Source organism: Gorilla gorilla, chromosome 4 (genome assembly GCF_029281585.2).
Source record: "Gorilla gorilla gorilla isolate KB3781 chromosome 4, NHGRI_mGorGor1-v2.1_pri, whole genome shotgun sequence".
Classification (NCBI taxonomy): domain Eukaryota; kingdom Metazoa; phylum Chordata; class Mammalia; order Primates; family Hominidae; genus Gorilla; species Gorilla gorilla.
The window spans coordinates 13,790,799-13,810,984 of NC_073228.2; the positions used below are offsets into that span (position 1 = coordinate 13,790,799).

Consider the following 20,186-nt stretch of genomic DNA (forward strand, 5'->3'; position numbering starts at 1 on the left):
CCACGTCCATCGCCCTGATTTCCAGGCCCTCCCAGTCCCTGGGCGCACGTCCCGGATTCCTCCCACGAGGGGGCGGGCTACGGCCAAATCTCCCGCCAGGTCAGCGGCCGGGCGCTGATTGGCCCCATGGCGGCGGGGCCGGCTCGTGATTGGCCAGCACGCCGTGGTTTAAAGCCGTCGGCGCGGGAACCAGGGGCTTACTGCGGGACGGCCGTGGAGAGTACTCGGGTTCGTGAACTTCCCGGAGGCGCAATGAGCTGCATTAACCTGCCCACTGTGCTGCCCGGCTCCCCCAGCAAGACCCGGGGGCAGATCCAGGTGCGGGGGCCAGCCCTGCGCGTGGCTGGGGATGAGGGGGTCGTGGTGATAGCCTGTGTCCAGGCATCCGCGCAGGGCGGGCCCTCAAATGACCTCACCTTCTCTCCTAGGTGATTCTCGGGCCGATGTTCTCAGGAAAAAGGTAATGGCTTCGCGGGGCTGGGGTGGAGCTCCTTCCTCTTCTCCGGGGACCCCTTGTCCCTTCCCTTCCCTTCCCCTAGAAGGACCAGCACAGCCTCCTACAGCTCCCGCCCGGGATGCTCCTCCTCCCTTGAATTCAGTCCAGGAGGAAGTCTCCGCCCTCTTCTGCCCAGGCCAAGCCCCTCGTCCTGTGTGGACGCCACTCCCTCCTGGAGCTGGTGACAGCTGCTTACAGCTTAGCTGTCTTCCTCACCAAGTCCTCTGAGAAGGTGGCAACCAGTTGTGTCCACTGCAGGCCAGGCCTTTTTGTACACCCCTATTCAATGTGGCTGTTTCCTTATAAGGCCAAGGAAACGCAGTCGCTTTCTAAACCAAGGAGTCTGAAGCCGTGGAGCCTCTGCTCTCCTGAGGTGATAGGACCATTCCCTGACCCGGGTGGGGCTAGTGAGTTTCTTGAGTAAACTACCCACGCACCATTCTTTTTGTTTTGTTTTTGTTCTTGTAGAGGTAGGATCTTGCTATGTTGCCCAGGCTGGTCTCAAACTCCTGGGCTCAAGCAATTCTCTCACCTCAGCCTCCCAAGTAGCTGGGACTACAGGCGTGCACCCCCCCAACCCCCACCCAGCTAATTTTATTTTATTTTTGTAGAGCTGGGGTCTTGCTATGTTGCCCAAGCTGGTCTTGAGCTCCTGGTCTCAAGCAATCCTCCTACTTCAGCATCCCAAAGTGCTGGGATTACAGATGTTAGCCACCATGCCCTGCCCCAACAGTCTTTTATGGCCCTGGGGATCACTTCAGCTCAAACCCCTTGCTCAGGAAGATGCGGCTCAGAGTTGGACTTCTTGGACCCAGAAGCAAGTGCTTTTGACGCTGCACACAAAGACTTTCTGAAATTAATTTAGAAAAGCTGTATGCCAGGTGCGGTGGCCCACGCCTTTAATCCCAGCACTTTGGAAGGCTGAGGTGTGTTGATCACTTGAGGTTAGGAGTTTGAGACCACCCTGGTCAACATGGTGAAACCCCATCTCTACTGAAAAAAAAAACAAAAATTATCTGGGCATGGTGGCAGGCTCCTGTAATCCCAGCTACTCGGGAGGTTGAGGCAGGAGAATCTCTTGAACCCGGAAGGCAGGGGTTGCAGTGAGCTGAGATCGCTCCACTGCACTCTAACCTAGGCAACAGAGCGAGACTCCACCCCAAAAAGAAAGAAAGAAAGAAAAACTCTGAACTCTGGGAACAACTCTGGGATGAGGTTACTTTGGAATGCAGTCGCAGGTCCCCTCTACATGTAGCCTTTGCTTCTGCCTTCCCCACTACATCCTGGAGAAGGTTACTCCTCCCACACTTCCTGGGACCACCTGAGTACCATTCCTGGACCTCTTCCCCATAGAGAATTCTGACTTCCAACCCTCTTTGTAGGGATATTATACCCTGCCTGCTCTGCCCTGCTCTTTTCTGGCTGTGGTGGGCTCAGTCTGCATACCACTAGGGACAATGAGGAGCCAGGCTTGTTGGGGAGGGGTCTCCTTCTCCCACTCCTCCCGCTGTGGACCTCACCTGACCCTCTCTCCTCTTGCAGCACAGAGTTGATGAGACGCGTCCGTCGCTTCCAGATTGCTCAGTACAAGTGCCTGGTGATCAAGTATGCCAAAGACACTCGCTACAGCAGCAGCTTCTGCACACATGACCGGTCAGTCCCTGCCCCGTGCAGTCCTGTCCAGTGGAAAATCACAAGGCACAGGACACACTGTTAGGACTCTCTTTAATGGGGATGGTTAATCATTTGGACATTGAATGATTCAAGTCAGCACACTTTCCAAGGCGCTTGGCAAGGTAGCGCACACTCTCCACTCCCTGGGCTGGAGTCAGTGGTTCTCCACTGAGGGTGATTTTGCCGCCAGGGTCCATTTGACAATGTTTGAAGACATTTCTAGTTGTTGCAACTGGAGGGGGGAGGGGATGCTTTTGGGCTTTAACGTGTAGAGGTCAGGGATACTGCTGCTAAGGGTCCTATGGTGCAGAGGACGGCCCCCATGCAAGAACGAGCTGGCCCCAAATGTCAGGAGCCTGCCAGTGTTCAGAAACTCTGCCATAGGGTTTCAGCTTCACACAGGCTGCAGACTGGTTTGGTTTGGCCTGCACGTTGATTTTTGTTTAATTTTTTAGTTGTCCGTTGTTGGCTGGCTCCCCGTCACCTGGCAGCCTTCACGCTTCCCTGTTTTATATGTAGCTGTTTGAGCTCGCTGGACATTTCCGCCTGCAACCTCAGTTTGGGAGTTAAATTCACTTCCTTGGCAGCAGATGTGGGCGTGATGTTTCTGAGCCTGAGACGCTTTGCTTGGTCCTCTGGACTTGTCCACCTGGGCACCCAGTGGCAAAGCCATGCTGTGCCACACATTATAGGGCTTCGGCCTCAGAGCCCTGGCTGGGAGCTGTATCCGAGAGTTGCTATGGCTGTGCAGAGAACAGATCCACCCGGCGTGTGGCCTTTGGTGGGAGCTGAGGGGCTCCTGAAGCCAGATGGTGGTGGAGTGAAGGGTGCTTGGGGCTTGGAGTTGCGTGTGGGAATTTAACCGCACTTCCTGACCATGCTGTCTGATGTAGGTCATTTACTTTTCCAAATTTGCTTTCTCATTCCTAAGATGCGATGTCCACGGCACAGGGTGGTGTTACACCTGGCGGGGACAGGGAAAGCAGAGGAGGTCACTTCGTTCCAGCTGTTGGAAGTACAACTTCTGGAGTCAGTCAGATCCGGGATTAAATATGAGTTCTGCCCGTGTGTCACAAGTCATCTCTAACACGGGCCACAGAGGCCAAGGCTGGGCCAGCAGCATTGATGGCTCGAGAGGCTGCCCTTGCAGGGGCACACCTGGCCTCCCACCTGCCCTCACTTTGTCTTTCTCTGTTTAGGGAGGGAAGAGGGAATTTAAAATGCCCAAAATACAGTTTCACACATTCTTTCCAGAACTCGAAGTAGGATTATAGCAAGGTAATAACGAAACAATAGTTGTAAAGTATGTTTTTTTGTTTGTTTGTTGTTTGTTTTTGAGACAGGGTCTCTCTCTGTCACCCAGGCTGGAGTGCAGTGGCTCAATCATAGCTTACTGTTACGTGACCCCAAACCCTCGGGCTCAAGTGATCGTCCCACCTCAGCCCCCTGAGCAGGTGGGACTACAGGCGCACACCACCACACCCAGTTAATTTTTACATTTTTTGTCACACAGTGTCTCACTGTGTTACCCAGGCTGGTCTCGAACTCCTGAGTTCAAGTGATCCTCCCGTCTTGGCCTCCCCTAAGATTACGGGCATGAGCTGCTGTGTCTGGCCAGAATACGGGATTTTAAAAATTTATGTTTTGCAACATAATTAATATAAAGACAAATATAACCCAGGCCCCGTTCTAGTTATTCATTCTTCTGAATTTTAAAAGGAAACATTTGGCTGGCCCCTAATGGTATCATGGGCCCTGGTACCTGATGAAGTTGGCCTAGTCTGCCCCAGCTCCTGAACAGTGGAAGAGTTTTTAGTCTCATTGAGCTTTATACTGGACATTACTAATTTCTAATCCAAAGCATCAAGTGAAGTGGCTTGTATAAATAACTGGTTTTCCTCTGGGAGGCTAAGGCGGGTGGATCACTTAAAAGTTAGGAGTCTGAGACCAGCCTGGCCAACATGGTGAAACCCCATGTCTGCTAAAAATACAAAAATTAGCTGGGTGTGATGGTGTGTGCCAGTAGTCCCAGCTACTCTTGTGGCTGAGGTGGGAGAATCGCTTGAGCCCCTTGAGAATTGGGAGGTAGAGATTGCAGCGAGCCGACATGGCGCCACTGCACTCCAGCCTGGGTGACAGAGCAAGACTCTGTTTCATAAAAAATAAATAACTGGTTTTCTGGACGAGGGCCTTTCCCATAGGTGCTAACTTCTCAAAGCCCGGCTGGGTGAACACTGAGCCTGCTTTGCAGGTAGCGGGTGGTCACGACAGTGCCATTCCCTGGCCCCTGCATTGTGGCTTCTGGCCTCCCTGGCCCTGCTCACGCTCTGGCTTTCTCTTCTCAGGAACACCATGGAGGCGCTGCCTGCCTGCCTGCTCCGAGACGTGGCCCAGGAGGCCCTGGGCGTGGCTGTCATAGGCATCGACGAGGGGCAGTTTGTAAGTTGGCTTGTCTTGGCATCACTCTTCCTGCCAGCTCCCGCTCTGTCCTCCCGTTTTCCCTCGCTGACTTGGAAGTTATCTGATCTTTTAGTAAAATAACAAGGTTAAATAGCTACAACTAGTGTTGGAATACCCTCTGAAGGCCCCTTTCTAGTTTCCCTGTCATAGTGTCATAGTCTTGTAGGATTCATTTTACTTTTTTTTTTTTTTTTTTTTTTTTTGAGACGGAGTTTTGCTCTTGTTGCCCAGGCGGGAGTGCAATGGCACAATCTCACCGCAAACTTTGCTTCCTGGGTTCAAGCAATTCTCTCCTGTCTCAGCCTCCCGAGTAGCTGGGATTACAGGCATGCGCCACCACGCCCAGCTAATTTTATATTTTTAGTAGAGATGGGGTTTCTCCATGTTGGTCAAGCTGGTCTCAAACTCCCAACCTCAGGTGATCCGCCCCCCTTGAACTCCCAAAGTGCTGGGATTACAGGCGTGAGCTACCACACCTGGCCATTGTACCTTTTTAAAAATACATATATCTATTTACTGGCAAGATGCAGTGACTCACACCTGTAATCTCAGCCTGTGGGAGGCCAAGGTGGACAGATCACTTGAGCCCAGGAGTTGGAGACTCACCTGGGCAACATAGTAAAACCCCATCTCTACCAAAAAAAAAAAAAATTAGCCAGTCATAGCAGTGCACACCTGTGGTCCCTGCTACTCAGGAGGCTGAGGCAGAAGGATGGAGCCTGGGAGGTCGAGGCTGCAGTGAGTGGTGATAGCACCACTGCACTCCAGCCCGGGCGACAAGGCCAGACCCTGTCTCAAAAAAAAAAGGGGGAGGTGGGGAGTAATATTTGGTTTGCCTCATGGTTCCTTTTGCTTGTTTCTTATACGTTTATTTTCTTGTTGTTGAAGTACATTTTTTAGTAGTTTTTGCAGCCAGGAGGTATAGATGGGAAGCTGCCAGTCTTTGTATGGAAATCTTTCTTTTGTCATCTAGTTTAAGCTGGGCAGCAAGAGGTAGGTTGATCTTGTGTGGGTTTGGGTTTTTTTTTTTTTTTTGAGACGGAGTCTTACTCTGTCGCCCAGGCTGGAGTGCAATGGCGTGATCTCGGCTCACTGCAACCTCTGCCACCCGCATTCAAGCGATTCTCCCACCTCGCCTCCCAAGTAGGTGGGATTACAGGCACCCACCATCATGCCTGGCTAATTTTTGTAGAGACAAGGATTCACCATGTTGGCTAGGCTGGTCTTGAACTCCTGACCTCAGGTGATCCACCCGCCTTGGCTTCCCAAAGTGTTGGAATTACAGGCATGAGCCGCCATGCCCGGCCTTTTTTATTTTTATTTTTTTTGAGATGGAGTCTTGCTCTGTTGCCCTGGCTGGAGTGGAGTGATGTGATCTTAGCTCACAGCAACCTCCGCCTTTTGGGTTCAAGCAGTTCTGCCTCATCCTTCCAGGTAGCTGGGATCACAGGTGCGTGCCACCATGCCTAGCTCATTTATGTATTTTTAACAGAGATGGGGTTTCACCATGTTGGCCAGCTGGTCTGGAACTCCTGACCTCAGGTGATCCGCATGCCTCAGCTCCCAAAGTGCTGGGATTACAGGCGTGAGCCACCACGCCTGGTCTTGATCTTGTTGCTTTGAAAAGTAGCAGCGCTGGTCATTGTGTTTTTGCTCAGAGGAAGGCCGCCATCTCTCTAATGTTACCTCTGGTCCGGTATTCTATCTGTTCTCTCTCAGCACAATGTGTGTAGGGGAAGCTTTGTTTCATTTATCCTGCTTTATAGCTGGTGTGCCTTTTCATTTCTGGGAAGGAATGAAGCCATTATCACTTCAGGTATTTCTCTCCTCATCCCTCTCTGAGGTGTTCTGGGTTCCATCTTCCAGAGTGTGTTTTGTTTCAGTGACTATTTTTACATCTGCTGCTCTAATTCATCATGCTCCGTTTTGTTTGACAAGTTACTGTTGGGTTATTTTTAAATTTATGCTGTTCCTTCCATTATGTTTCTGAAAATCTTTTCTTAGACTTTTCCAGATTTTTCTATTTCCTCAGGAACACATTCTGTGGTTGAGTTTCTGGGTTATTTTCTGTTATCTTAGTTTTCTTTCCTCTGCTTTGGAGATTTTATTTTTGTTAGTTTATCACAAAGAACAAAACTGAAACTCTCTCCAAGGGGTTTAGCAGACTTGACCTCTTAGGTACTTTTAGGGTTGCCTCAAAGTACACAATGTGGTGGTTTGATATAAACATGACAGGAATTTATTTCTCGCTCACAGACCCCTACGTGGTTCTAGTCCGGTTGATGGGGAGGCCGCCCACGAGGCGGCTTAGGTCGCCCTGGCTGGCTGTATACAGACAGGGAAGGGGAGAGACGTGGCGGAGCCCCTGAGTGTGAGGTTTTCATGGGCCTGACCAGAAGCTGCAAACGTCACTTCTGCTGATCTTTCAAAGACTAGAACCTGGGCACAGGGCCACCTATACGTTTAGTATACTTAGTCCAGTTCTTTTTTTGTTTGTTTTTAAAAACAGTCTTGCTCTGTGGCCCAGGCTGGAGTGCAGTGGCGCAGTCTCGGCTCACTATAACCTCCATCTCCCAGGTTCAAGTGATTCTCCCGCCTCAGCCTCCCGAGTAGCTGGGATTACAGGCTCCTGCCACCATGCCCAGCTAATCTTTTGTATTTTTAGTAGAGACGGAGTTTCATCATGTTGACCAGGCTGGTCTGGAACTCCTAACCTCAGGTGATCCGCCTGCCTCAGCCTCCCAAAGTACTGGGATTACGGGCGTGAGCCACCACGCCTGGCCACACTTAGTCTAGTTCTATACCCTGGAGGAAGAATAAATGCGTTTGTTTGGTGAGTGCTTCGAGTTCTCTACCCGCCCTGCCTCCCAGCACAGAGCCAGGCCGCTCTGGCCTGAATACCCTGCCCGGACGTCACAGGGCCTGTCCCCCTAAAAGGCCAGTCCTGCCTTCCTGGTTCTGTTCTTGCCCAACATTCTGTATGAGTCACAGCTGCAAATTCCATTCCCATGGGGAGGCTGACGGGTCCCTTCCCCTGTGCGGGGCATCTGCCCTGTGGAGTTGAGGCTGCCAGTGTCCACTCTGGGTTCCCGACCACCCGGCAGCTGGCATCTCCTCCCCGCTTGGGTATGGCCATTCCGTTTCTGACCTTCAGAGGTGTGCCCCTGAGCACCCCCATGCCTCTGCGTACGTGGAGACGTCGTTGTTGCTGCCCCGTGGTTGAGGGACTCCCGGGGAGAAACTGAGCCCAGGCTGGGAATAGGGCTGCAGCTCTCTTTTGCTCCCAAACTGTGGCCTCAGAATGCATCCAGGGATTTTGCATTAGCTCTGGGGACATGGCCCTCTCAGAACAAGGAAGCTTCAGCTTTGGCAAGGCTCTCCCTCCTTCAGACCTGCCGCTGTGAGTTGTTCAATAGCTCTGTTCTCCTGGCTCTGCGTAAACCTTGTTGACAGAGGCTGACCCAGACCCCCGAGGCAGAAACCTTTCCCTTCTCCTTCCTCGACATCCAAATGCCCTGAGTCAGGAGCCAGCGTATTAAGTCCTGTCCCCTGTTCAGCCTATAGGAGGGATTTCTCGGTCTACTTCCTCCCTGGCCAGCAAGTAAAACTTGAGTTCATTCAGTGAGTATTTATTACACCCTACCCAGACATCAGCATTCTGCCCTGGCCTCTGTGTGCCCTTGTTCTCTTCAAGAGGTTCTGGGTCACCAGCCTGACCAACATGGAGACACTCCATCTCTACTAAAAATACAAAAATTAGCCAGGCGTGGTGGTGCATACCTGTAATCCCAGCTACTTGGGAGGCTGAGGCAGGAGAATCGCTTGAACCCGGTAGGCGAAGGTTGAGGTGAGCCAAGATCGCCCCATTGCACTCCAAGCCTGGGCGACAACAAGAGCAAAACTCAGTCTCAAAACAAACCAAAACAAAACAAAAGAAGTTCAGGGTCTTCCCATTGCAAGCAGTTCTAGATCGAGGAGAGGGGTTCCTAGCATGGGACCCAGCAGAAGGACTGTCCTTCGCTCCTTCATTGTCTACGTGGACAGTGGATGAAGCCCAGCCTAACCTGCCTTGTTCCCGTTTTCTGGGTCAGCAGGGAAAGCCTTTCACAGAGTAGCCACCATGCCATCCTGAGGAAGGCCCTGGGTCAGAAGCTTCTGTGCTACTTTGTACCCCGGGCGAGACACACAGGTGCTCACACTGCTCTGTAGAAACTGTTGGCATCCAGGAGAGATTCACCTGGAAATCTCTGGAAAACCTGAAGCTCCTAGCTGGGGGTGCTGTGCTTCAGATGCTGGTGGTGGGTGGGCACCCTTGCATCAACAGCTGCACAGTGTGTGGTGGGCTTGCAGGGTCGCTTGGCAATAGTAGGAGCTCTGATTTATTTTTTTAAACTTTTTTTCTGGCTGGGCACGGTGGCTCACACCTGTAATCCCAGCACTTTGGAAGGCCTAGGCGGGCGGATCACTTGAGGTCAGGAGTTTGAGATCAGCCAGGCCAACATTGTGAAACCCCATCTCTACTAAAAATACAAAAATTAGCCAAGCGTGGTGGCACACACCTGTAATTCCAGCTACTTGGGAGGCAGAGGCACAAGAATTGCTTGAACCTGGGAGGCAGAGGTTGCAGTGAGCCAAGATTATGCCACTGCACTCCAGCCTGGATGACAGAGCAAGACTCTGTCTCAAAAAAAATAGACAAGGCCAGGCGCAGTGGCTCACACCTGTAATCCCAACACTTTGGGAGGCTGAGGTGGGTGAATCACGAGGTCAGGAGATCGAGACCATCCTGGCTAACACGGTGAAACCCCGTCTCTGCTGAAAATACAAAAAAATTAGCCAGGCGTGGTGGCGGGCACCTGTAGTCTCAGCTACTCGGGAGGCTGAGGCAGGAGAGTGGCGTGAACCCGGGAGGCGGAGCTTGCAGTGAGCCAAGATCACGCCACTGCACTCCAGCCTGGGCGACAGAGCGAGACTCCGTCTCAAAAAAAAAAAAAAAATAGACCTTTTTGTGTTTTCTGTTCTACTACACAAGTAATACAGGCTGAGTATTCCTTAACCTAAATGCCTGGGACCAGAAGTGTTTCGGATTTCAGGTTTTCGAATATTTGCATGTTCATAATATAATGAGACCTTGGGAATGAGCCCCAAGTGTAAACACAAAATCCGTTTATGTTTTATAGACATCTTAGGCACACAGCCTGAGGGTAATTTTATATATTTAGTAATTTGGGCATGAGCCACAGTTTTTGACTGTGACCTGTCCCATGAGGTCAGGTGTGGAATTTTCCACTTGTGGGCGCTCAAAAAGTTTCAGATTTTGGAGCCTTTCAGGTTAGAGACATGCAATCTATAATAAGGAAAAGTTAGGGTCCGGCACAGAGGCTCATGTCTGTGATCCCAGCACTTTGGGAGGCTGAGGCAGGCAGATCGCTGGAAGTGCTGGACGGGTGAGGAAGTGCCGGGTGGAAGAACCAAGCTCTTTGACTATGGACCTCAGCCTGAGGTTGGTCAAGAGGTGGAGTGAGTGGGGGCTGAGGACCTTCGTCCTGAAACCCTGATGCAGGAGAGTCTGGGGTCTGCCTTCTACCCTCATGTGGAGGGTGAAGGAGCAAGGTTCTCAACTCAGGAGGGTTCTTCCCCTCTCCATTCCCACCCAGGGGACATCTCACAACAACTAGAAACAATTTTGTCGCAGCTGGGGGGTGGGAGGCATGTTCCTGGCATCTATCTAATGGGTGGGGGCGAGGGACGCAGCCCAACACCCTACCGTGCACAGGACACAGCGAGATCCAGCCTCAAATGGCAGCGATGGCAGCGTCAGCCCTCCAGGGGGCGCGCCCCTGGCGCAGGAGGTGTGCTGGCCCACAGCTCCTTGCCGGCTGGGAGCTGCGTTTTCGTGACATGTCATGAGTCCTCAGAGAAAAAGAGGGAACGAGTACATGGTGGGGAGGGGCCCTGGCGTGCTGGAGTCTCTGGGTTTCCTTCTCTAGAGACCCCTGCAGTCAGCTGAGCGCCATCAGTCACGTTGGGCTTTGCTTGGATCTCACTGGAATTTTTCGAGCCACCCCTTAGTCCTCACCTTGCTAAGCCCTCACGTCTCAATAACCTCAAACCTCAGTACCTGGGCTGAGAAAGCCTGAGTGGCCCTGGGAGAGAGACCCTGCACCCAAGGACAAGGACATCCCTGCTTCACCCAACCCAAAGGCCAGTCTGGACATATGAACTCAACCAGCTAAGAGTGATATGATTGATTGATGAGAATCACCAGAGCACTTGCCAGAGTTTCAGCTTCTCCCTGGGCCAAAGTGAAGTTTGATTTACACAGTAAATGTGCTCTGTGCAGGCCCTGAATTTAGAAGGCTGTGCTGTGTCATCCTGCTCTGTAAATGGCCAGTAGGACCCCCGCCCCTTCTCAAGGCACATTACCTGTTTAAAACGGGGGAGGCAAGAGCACAAAGCGCCCACCTATTCACTGAAGAGCATGTATATAACTTTGGGCCTTCCATCCTTAAACAACAGGACCTTCCTTGCTCTTAAGGAAAAGGAAACAGGTTCAGAGACGTTAATTCATTGCCAAGGTCACACAGATAATGGGTCCAACGAACAGCGGTGTCCGAGCCCAAGGCAGCAGGCCTTTGGCCACTGCAGTGTTAAACAGCACAGCTGGTGTGGAAGTCCGGTGCTGAGTCCTGGGTACCTGGACTTGGAGCGGAAGCTGGCTGCAGGGGGAAGGGGCTGCGCAGTTGTGTATGTGCCTGTCGTCTGCTGGGGGGCGTGCAGATGGACACAGTCCCCTGGCCTGGGGAGCCTCGTGGGAGAATTAAGAGTTGCTCCGGGCCAAATGGCCGGAGTTGTCAGATCTGGCAGCGTCTTCGCTGGGGCTCCAGGGAGCTGCTGCTGGGGTGGAAGCTATCACGCTCTTTCTCCACGTGCCCTTTCCAGTTCCCTGACATCGTGGAGTTCTGCGAGGCCATGGCCAATGCCGGGAAGACTGTAATTGTGGCTGCACTGGATGGGACCTTCCAGAGGAAGGTAAGGCGTTTGATCCAGGTCTGGAGCTGGGATCGAGGAGGGCAAGAGGCTTCTGGGTGGGCACAGAGACACCAGCTCTGGGTGACCAGGGCTCAGCCACCACAGGGGTATGGCCGAGCTGCTCAGGCCTTGGCTGAGCCGAGGGACTCCATGGTCTGTGCAGACTGCGTGCCATCTGTTGTGGCAGGTGCTTTGAATTGGCAAAGGGACAGAGCTGGGCATGGTGCTCTGGGGGTGGGGGGAAGGACTAAGGTCAGAGCAAACTCTCCTGGCTTCAGTGCTTGTGAATCAGAGGGTTTAAAAGAAAAACCCACCTGGTAAGGTAGCTGAGCGCCCTCTGTCTTTCCATGGGAGCGCAGCCATTTGGGGCCATCCTGAACCTGGTGCCGCTGGCCGAGAGCGTGGTGAAGCTGACGGCGGTGTGCATGGAGTGCTTCCGGGAAGCCGCCTACACCAAGAGGCTCGGCACAGAGAAGGAGGTAGCTCCACCTGCCTTCCCTGCCTTCCCTGCGGGCCGGCGGGGTGGGGGTATGGCTCTGCCTCCTTCCTGTCCTGGCCCTTCACCCATCCCCTGTCCCTGCGGCCAGGTCGAGGTGATTGGGGGAGCAGACAAGTACCACTCCGTGTGTCGGCTCTGCTACTTCAAGAAGGCCTCGGGCCAGCCTGCCGGGCCGGACAACAAAGAGAACTGCCCAGTGCCAGGAAAGCCAGGGGAAGCCATGGCTGCCAGGAAGCTCTTTGCCCCACAGCAGATTCTGCAATGCAGCCCCGCCAACTGAGGGGCCTGCGAGGGCCGCCCGCTCCCTTCCTGCCACTGCCGCCTACTGGACGCTGCCCTGCATGCTGCCCATCCACTCCAGGAGGAAGTCGGGAGGTGTGGAGGGTGACCACACCTTGGCCTTCTGGGAAGTCTCCTTTGCGTGGCTGCCCCACCTGCCGCATGCTCCCTCCTCTCCTACCCACTGGCCTGCTTAAAGCTTCCCTCTCAGCTGCTGGGACGATCGCCCAGGCTGGAGCTGGCCCCGCTTGGTGGTCTGGGATCTGGCACACTCCCTCTCCTTGGGGTGAGGGACAGAGCCCCACGCTGTTGACATCAGCCTGCTTCTTCCCCTCTGTGGCTTTCACTGCTGAGTTTCTGTTCTCCCTGGGAAGCCTGTGCCAGCACCTTTGAGCCTTGGGCCACACTGAGGCTTAGGCCTCTCTGCCTGGGATGGGCTCCCGCCCTCCCCTGAGGATGGCCTGGATTCACGCCCTCTTGTTTCCTTTTGGGCTCAAAGCCCTTCCTACCTCTGGTGATGGTTTCCACAGGAACAACAGCATCTTTCACCAAGATGGGTGGCACCAACCTTGCTGGGACTTGGATCCCAGGGGCTTATCTCTTCAAGTGTGAAGAGGGCAGGGTCCACGCCTCTGCTGTAGCGTATGAAATTAACTAATTGAAAATTCACCGGTTGGTGGACGCACATTTCTCTTTCACCTGGGTTTCCCTGGGTCTCGTGGACAGCTCCGACTTGATTTGGGTGGGGATTTTCTTCTAGATCTTTTTTCTTTTGTTTTGAGACAGGGTCTCTGTCGCCCAGGCTGGAGTGCAGTGACACAATCCCTGCTCACTGCAGCCTCTGCTTCCCCAGTTGAAGTGATTCTCCCGTCAGCCTCCCAAGTAGCCGGTATTACAGGCGTGTACCACCACACCTGGCTAATTTTTGTATTTTTAGTAGAGACGAATTTTCACCATGTTGGCCAGGCTGGTCTTGAACTCCTGGCCTCAAGTGATCCACCTGCCTCGGCCTCCCAAAGTGCTGGGATTACAGGCGTGAGGCACTGCACCTGGCCCCCAGATCTTTCTGTAGTAATACTGATCTCTTAACCACAACCCTTGAACTGAGAAATGATCATGGGGTGTGTCCTAAGCGGAACATCATCTGCCTTCCTGTCTGGGCCAGTATCAGGACAAAAATGGGTGTACAGAGGAGCCCGGGGCCCAGTTGGAAGGACGAGGCACTGTCCTGCCTGCTGGGCCTGTGAGGTCAGGTTTTGTTTGTGAAACAAACTCTTGGTAATACAGGAGGCAAGACATCTCTCAGCTGTGCCTCAGAGATGGGCTGTTGGCAGCTCACTTGGGGGCAAGCATCGCTGGGGTAAGGTGTGTCCTGCGCAGGCAGGGTCACCGCTCCCAGGGCCTCCCCAGCCTCCCTCTCCCCTTCGCTGGTGATGTGTCCCAAGCCAAAGCCATCAGGTGAGGCTGGGAGCAGTGCCCTGTTAGTTCGTACTGGGGATTTTTAAACAATCGGGACTTGCCGATGACAGCTCCCTCTGCCATTGCTCAAAAGAAGAAGCCAGAAGTTGCTTTAGGGCCCTGAGCTCTTCTAGAGATGGGCCTAATCTCCGAGGGGCGGGCTGGACGGCCAAGGCCGTGTCCCAGGAAGGCTCCAGAGGTGCTGACCCTGGAGGAAGGTAGAAACCTGGTCTTACCTATGGTACCCCTATTCAGTGCTAAGAAAGGGCCAAGAGGGAAAGGGGCATTCACCGACAACTCCCAGGTACCCCCACCCCAACTCTAGGAAGGGAGCAGCAGGACCCTGGCACTGCAGGCCAGAAAAATCATCTTGTTTACAAGCTGAGCACAGTTACTATTTTAAGATGTTGATGAAAGGCTTGTGTGGAATGCGACCCCAGATAAAGGGAAGGGGGCCAGCCAGGCAGGCTGGAGGGGGCGGACTGCCACTGCCTTGTTCAAAATACAAGTTCCATAAAGCCAGCCCCTAAGGGTGTACCCAGAGTGGAGTCTTCCTCCAACCCCTAGGCTGTGGCTCAACCAATGACTGGAGACTGAATGAGAAAACATTTATTCCGTCTCCAAACAGCATCCCAGGGCCGGGCATCTCCCCCACGATTTTATAATACACTGGGCACAGACAGAGTCTGGGAGCCATGGGGCACCCCTGCCCTCCCCAGGCTTCCTAAGTAACAACTGCAGAATATTTACATAAAGCTGGGTGTTGTCAGGCAAAGCCCTTCCCTGCTGCCAGGGGTGGGAGCAAGGAGGAAGTGCCATGAGCACCAGCCCCGCCCTCACACCATGGGAAGCAGCCCAGAGGCCACCAGCACAGGGTGGTGGCCCCCAGATCATACAGCAGTGGGCACAGGGGAAGCAAACCTGAGTGAGGACACAAGAGCCTGGTCCGGCTCCGCTGCACAGGGCAGGTGTGAGGGCCCCCACGAGTCTTTGGCAGAGAACGCAGATAATAGCGGCTCCCACGGCCTGACCCGGGCCGGGGGGAAGCTGAGGCACTTGTCAGTAGCACATGGGTGCCTGCTGGCTTCTAGCCACTCCAGGCAGGGCTGGGGTCATTAAAAGCAAGGAAAAACACTAGCTAAAAACCCTTTCCTAAAAGTGCCCTGGAGGAGTGAGCGGCTGACTGAAGCCCTCTGGGCACAGGCACTTGAAGTCTGGCTCTGCCAGCCCCCGCTGGGCTGTGAGGCTCCTTAGCTGTGTGTCAGCTGCACAGGATGGAACAGGTGAAAGAGGGGCTGGCAGTTCCAGGAGGCTCATGGGAAAGTCCAGGACAGCGGGGAGGGCCCTCTCTGTCCCCCTTCCCACCCTAACCGCCACTCAGTACACAGGGGGCGGCTGGTAGCCCTCGGTGGTCTCCGCATTCTGGGTGAAGGGTGGCTGTTGGTAGTTGTCCACAGATGCACCTGGGTAGGAGGCATAGCCAGTGTTGGGGTCCGGAGTGGGGTCAACGTAGTTCTGGATGAAGTCGTCCACGCCAGCCTTGTAGCGCTGGTAGGCCAGGGAGGCCAGCACACCCTGCAGGGGGAGCACAGCAGGGTACAGGTGGGTGGGGGACCCCACCCTCCACCACCCTTTACCAAAGAACCGGCCCCTGGCCATCCTACCCAGGAGAAGATGGAAAAGAAGCTGAAGGTGATGGCTGCCCTCGCAGAGTCGGCCCCCACCAGCACGTCCTTCGGGTTGGTGACCGCCCACTGGTTGGTGAGGAAGCAGAAACCAACAAACCACAGGAAGGTCCAGAGAGCTGGGGGAGGACGGGTGAAGCGTCAGTTCCATGGAAAGGGAGGGGCTTTCCAGGACTCTGGGAGGGGACGCGGGCAGGTAGGGCAGGGACTTCCCGGGGGAGTCTCCACACTATGGAGGGGAGGACTTGGAAGCCGGGCCGGGATCCACCTCCAAAGTCCCCCACACTTGGGCCTTGGCAGGGTGGGTCACAGCAGACAGCCTATGGGACAAAAGGGGCAGAGGCAAAGCCCGTCTGTTCGGGTGTGCTGCAGGTCCACTCAGCTTCTAGCTACCCCAGGCAGGGCTGGTGCCATTCAAGCAAGGAGAAACACGAGCTGAAAACCCTTTCCTAAAAATGCCCTGGAGGAGTGAGCTGCTCCCTGCCCCTCCCAGAGAGGCCGAGACCCTCCCAGCTGCGGAACCCTAGAGTTAATGCCTCCCCCAAGATCAAATGGAGGTGCTACAGGCAGATACCTGAGAAGAGCAGGTCACCAATGACCAGGTACTTGCGGTCAGTGGCGTTGCTGATCTGGGGGAAATACGCGTCGACCACCAAGAAGAAGGCCGAGGCCAGGAAGGCCAGCACCCCGATGGCACTGCCATAGCGGCAGGCATCCTCGTTGCGGTTGAACACGCAGTACATCTGCTTAGACTCGTGGGCATTGCTGTAGCCCTCACCATAGATGCAGGAGAACACGATCAAGGCGAAGACCTGCCGGGAGGGGAGGACCTGGTAGGGCTGGTGGCCGCCTGAGGGGCACACACAGCGGGGACCCTGATGGGGTGTACAGATGCTGGCCTCTCCCACCACTGCTGTCCCCTTTTGGGTTTTTGTTGTTGTTGTTTGAGATGGAGTCTTGCTCTTGTTGCCCAGGCTGGAGTGCAATAGTGCGATCTCGGCTCACTGCATGCTCTGCCTCCTGGGTTCAAGCAATTCTGCTTCAGCCTCCCTAGTAGCTGGGATTACAGGTGCCCTCCACCACACCCGTATTTTTAGTAGAGATAGGGTTTCACCATGTTGGCCAGGCTGGTCTGGAACTCCTGACCTCAGGTGATCCACCCTCCTCGGCCTCCCAAAGTGCTGGGATTACAGGCATGAGCCACCTCGCCCAGCCTGCTGTCCCCTTTTGGAGGCTGACATCTTAGCCCCTCCAAACTTGTGGAGGTGAGCTGATGAGCAAAGTGCTTCCTGATGCACCCCAGGATGAGAATCTGCAGGCACCAGGGGGCCTGCCCCTGGGAATCCTGGACCAGGGAGGGGTGGGGAATGGGCAGGGACCTCCTAGGCAGGGGCTGCTCCTGCCCCATCGGCCTGCCTGCAGGAATCATTCTGCTTAGGTACCTGATGGATGAAGGGCAGTCCTTCCATCCCCAGCCCAACCTCACCTTGAAAGAGGTTTAAACAAGACAGGCCAAGTCACAAAGACTACCCATCCCCCGTCACCTTCAGCCCAAGTCACTTCTACAGCGCCCAGTCTCTGCCTGAACACCTTGGTGAAGGTGGACAGGCCCTCTTGGGAAGGCCATGCCGGCGCCCCTGTGTCTTCACCTCCTGGAACCCCTGTAACCCTCCCTGGTTCAGCCTGGCCAGTTTTCTCCACACAAGGACTTGCAGCCTCTGTGGCATCCTGGTCCCTCCCAGTCTGTCTCCCACCCCACAGAGGGCCCTGCATGCACAGGGCACTACAAGGGGACTAACTCAGGCCTGTGGATACAGCTCTGAACTCAGACACCTGGAGGACCCAGGGTGGATGTAGGGGAGCTCCAGCCCCTTGGGAAGAGCCCCATACCACCTCCCTAAACTTGAAGGCCACCACCACGCCTACTCCACCTCAGCAGGTGTGGGACAGGTCTGTGGGCATCAGGATCCCTCTGGGATGGCCCCGGGACTCTCCCCTGCCAGTCCTGCCCTGTTGTCCCAGGGAGCTCTCCATAGGGCTCTGGAGCTGGCAGTCACAGGCCCCGCCCCCAGATGGAGATGAAGCCGGATCTCCGGGATGATGGGAGCAGGGTGCCCATCCAGGACTCCTGGCACTGCCATCCCGACCCACTGGGCACCTGATTCTTGGACACAGCCCAGGACAGAGGCGGTCAGATCCCACAGCCTGGCTGGGAGCTGGTGTGGGCGCCCTGGAGGACCTCAGAAGCTCCAGGCCCAGGCATGGTCTGGGCACAGCAGGCCCACCTCTGCCTGCCCCCTCATGCCACCCCCTCCAGCTTTCAGGGCTGGCTGTCCAAGAACAGGCCCCCTCCCCCCCACACACACACACACAAAACCTGGTTTTGGAGGTATTGCCCAGCTTACAGGGAGGGGGTACATCTTGGGGTCCCTCAACTTCGGGTGGGAAAGCGGACCCGTGGCCTGCCCCGAGTGGGAAGGACACCCTGTTTCCGGGCGTTGGGTCGCCCCCCGCCCCCTCCCTTACCCCACGTGGCTTCGGAAAACCCCGTCCCGGTGAACTCCCCAATCTGGGAGTCGCGGCGTGCGGGCCACCTGTCCGGGAGCTGCCCCCAAACTCCTCCCACTGCCAGCGAGGCAGGGGCCCGCTCCCTGCGGAGATCGGGACACCCCGCGTCGGGGCGCGAGGCTGGGGGTGGGGTGGGTGGCGGGACCCGGGACCGGGAGGGGACAGCGGGACAGACAGTGGAGGGCGGGAAGGCGGGGCCCGGGACGCTGGACGCCGGCCCCGCTCCCCGCCAGGCCCCGGACGCGGCCGCCGCCACCTGTCGCGCTCGTGGGCTAGGGGCCCCGCCGGGCCTGGCGACGAGGGGGGGGGGTCCCCAGGGTGCCCTCGGCCCGCCCTCCCCGGGCTCACCAAGCACACGGCGCGCGCCACCACCTGCGGCTGCGTCAGGAAGCGCCGCAGGTCGAAGGAGCCGCCCGCCTTGGCCGCGCCGTAGGCCCCGCTCTCCATGTCGCCGTCGCCGCTGCCGCCGCCGCGGAACGCTGAGGAACCTGCCCGGCGCCCCGCCCGACTCCACCCGCCGGGGGCGTGGCCAGGCGCCGCTAGGGACCGAGGGCAAAGTGCGGCCCTCGCGAGCGGCGGGCGAGCCGCGGGACTGCGCTTCTAGCGGCGGGGAGGGGCTGTGGCCGTGGAGGACCGGGGTCCACCCCACCTTGGGGTTGAGGGGCTAGTCCCCGAGCCACGCCGGCCGCAGCACGGACCAGAAAGGGTCAGAGAGTCCCCCAGGAAGACGGACGAACGGAGGACTGCTCACCCTCTTTGCCCCTGCCCTCCCACCGCCTCCTCTAGGAAGCCCACCACCTACCAAGAACCCACCCAGGCTCATAAGCAACCCCTCCCCCATCCCACTGAAAAACCCAGGCCACACCCTGGAGCCCCTCCCTGCCTGGCCTGCCACTCTTTCCTCCTCTCTGGGGCTAAGCCTGGGGTAGAGTCAAAGACCCCCTCCCCATTCCTCCTGGTCTGGGCAGAGCCCCAAGTCTGTGAAGGGCAGTGTGGCGTCACACTTAAGATGGTGTGCAAGGCCGGGAGCAGTGGCTCACACCTGTAATCCCAGCACTTTGGGAGGCCGAGGCGGTTGGATCACCTGAGGTCAGGAGTTCGAGACCAGCCTGACCAACATGGAGAAACCCCGTCTCTACTAAAAATACAAAAATTAGCCTGGTGTGGTGGTGCATGCCTGTAATCCCAGCTACTCGGGAGGCTGAGGCAGGAGAATCGCTTGAACCTGGGAGGTGGAGGTTGCGGTGAGCCGAGATTGTGCCATTGCACTCCAGCCTGGGCAACAAGAGCAAAACTCCGTGTCAAAAAAAAAAAAAAAAAAAAAAAAAAAAAAAAAAGATGGTGTGCAAGGCCGGGCGCAGTGGCTCACGCCTGTAATCCCAGCACTTTGGGAGGCTGAGGCGGGTGGATCTCCTGAGGTCTCTACTAAAAATACAAAAAATTAGCAGGGCATGGTGGCGCATGTGTGTAATCCCAGCTACTTGGGAGGCTGAGGCAGGAGAATCACTTGGACCTGGGAGGCGGAGGTTGCAGTGAGCAGAGATCACACCACTGTACTCCAGCCTGCGCGACAGAGTGAGACTTTGTCTCAAAAACCAAAAACAGGCCAGACGCGGTGGCTCACATCTGTAATCCCAGCACTTTGTGAGGCCAAGGCAGGTGGATCACCTGAGGTCAGGAGTTTGAGACCAGCCTGGCCAACATGGTGAAACCCTGTCTCTACTAAAAATACAACAACAACAACAAAATTAGCTGGGCGTTGTGGTGAGCGCCTGTAATCCCAGCTACTTGGGAGGCTGAGGCAGGAGAATTGCTTGAAACCGGGAGGCGGAGGTGGCCGTGAGCTGAGATCGAGCCACTACACCCCAGCCTGGGCAACAGAGCAAGAGTCCATCTCAAAAAAACAAACAAACAAACAAACAAACAAAAAAACCAAAAACGAAAGTTAGCAAGGCGTGGTGGCAGCTACTAGCAGTCCCAGCTATTCCAGAGGCTGAGGTGGGAGAATTGCCTGAGCCCAGGAGGCGGAGTTTGC

At 55.5% G+C, this 20,186-nt stretch overlaps 2 protein-coding genes across 6 annotated transcripts; one reads left to right on the forward strand and one right to left on the reverse strand.

Moving 5' to 3' along the window:
* Positions 1 to 4: 4 nt before the first annotated feature.
* Positions 5 to 13,109, forward strand: TK1 (thymidine kinase 1). Of its 2 annotated transcripts, XM_031011360.3 has the most exons (7): positions 5 to 318; positions 429 to 460; positions 2,039 to 2,149; positions 4,516 to 4,609; positions 11,573 to 11,662; positions 12,022 to 12,141; positions 12,250 to 13,109. In XM_031011360.3, exons 1-7 carry the CDS (start codon positions 127 to 129, stop codon positions 12,439 to 12,441), a joined length of 831 nt encoding a protein of 276 aa, XP_030867220.1. In that variant the 5' UTR covers positions 5 to 126; the 3' UTR covers positions 12,442 to 13,109. The 2 variants fall into 2 exon arrangements, with proteins under 2 accessions (XP_030867220.1, XP_030867219.1); XM_031011359.3 differs by having other exon boundaries at positions 43 to 318; positions 12,022 to 13,109.
* A 1,383-nt stretch (positions 13,110 to 14,492) lies between these two features.
* Positions 14,493 to 18,671, reverse strand: SYNGR2 (synaptogyrin 2). 4 transcript variants are annotated; one of them, XM_031011362.3, is made up of 4 exons: positions 18,500 to 18,671; positions 16,158 to 16,395; positions 15,563 to 15,702; positions 14,493 to 15,473 (listed from the first exon to the last, which is right to left on the reverse strand). In XM_031011362.3, exons 1-4 carry the CDS (start codon positions 18,596 to 18,598, stop codon positions 15,276 to 15,278), a joined length of 675 nt encoding a protein of 224 aa, XP_030867222.1. In that variant the 5' UTR covers positions 18,599 to 18,671; the 3' UTR covers positions 14,493 to 15,275. The 4 variants fall into 4 exon arrangements, with proteins under 4 accessions (XP_030867222.1, XP_030867223.1, XP_030867224.1 ...); XM_031011363.3 differs by lacking the exon at positions 18,500 to 18,671 and adding an exon at positions 17,989 to 18,444; XM_031011364.3 differs by lacking the exon at positions 15,563 to 15,702 and having other exon boundaries at positions 18,500 to 18,668.
* Between the last annotated feature and the right edge of the window lie 1,515 nt (positions 18,672 to 20,186).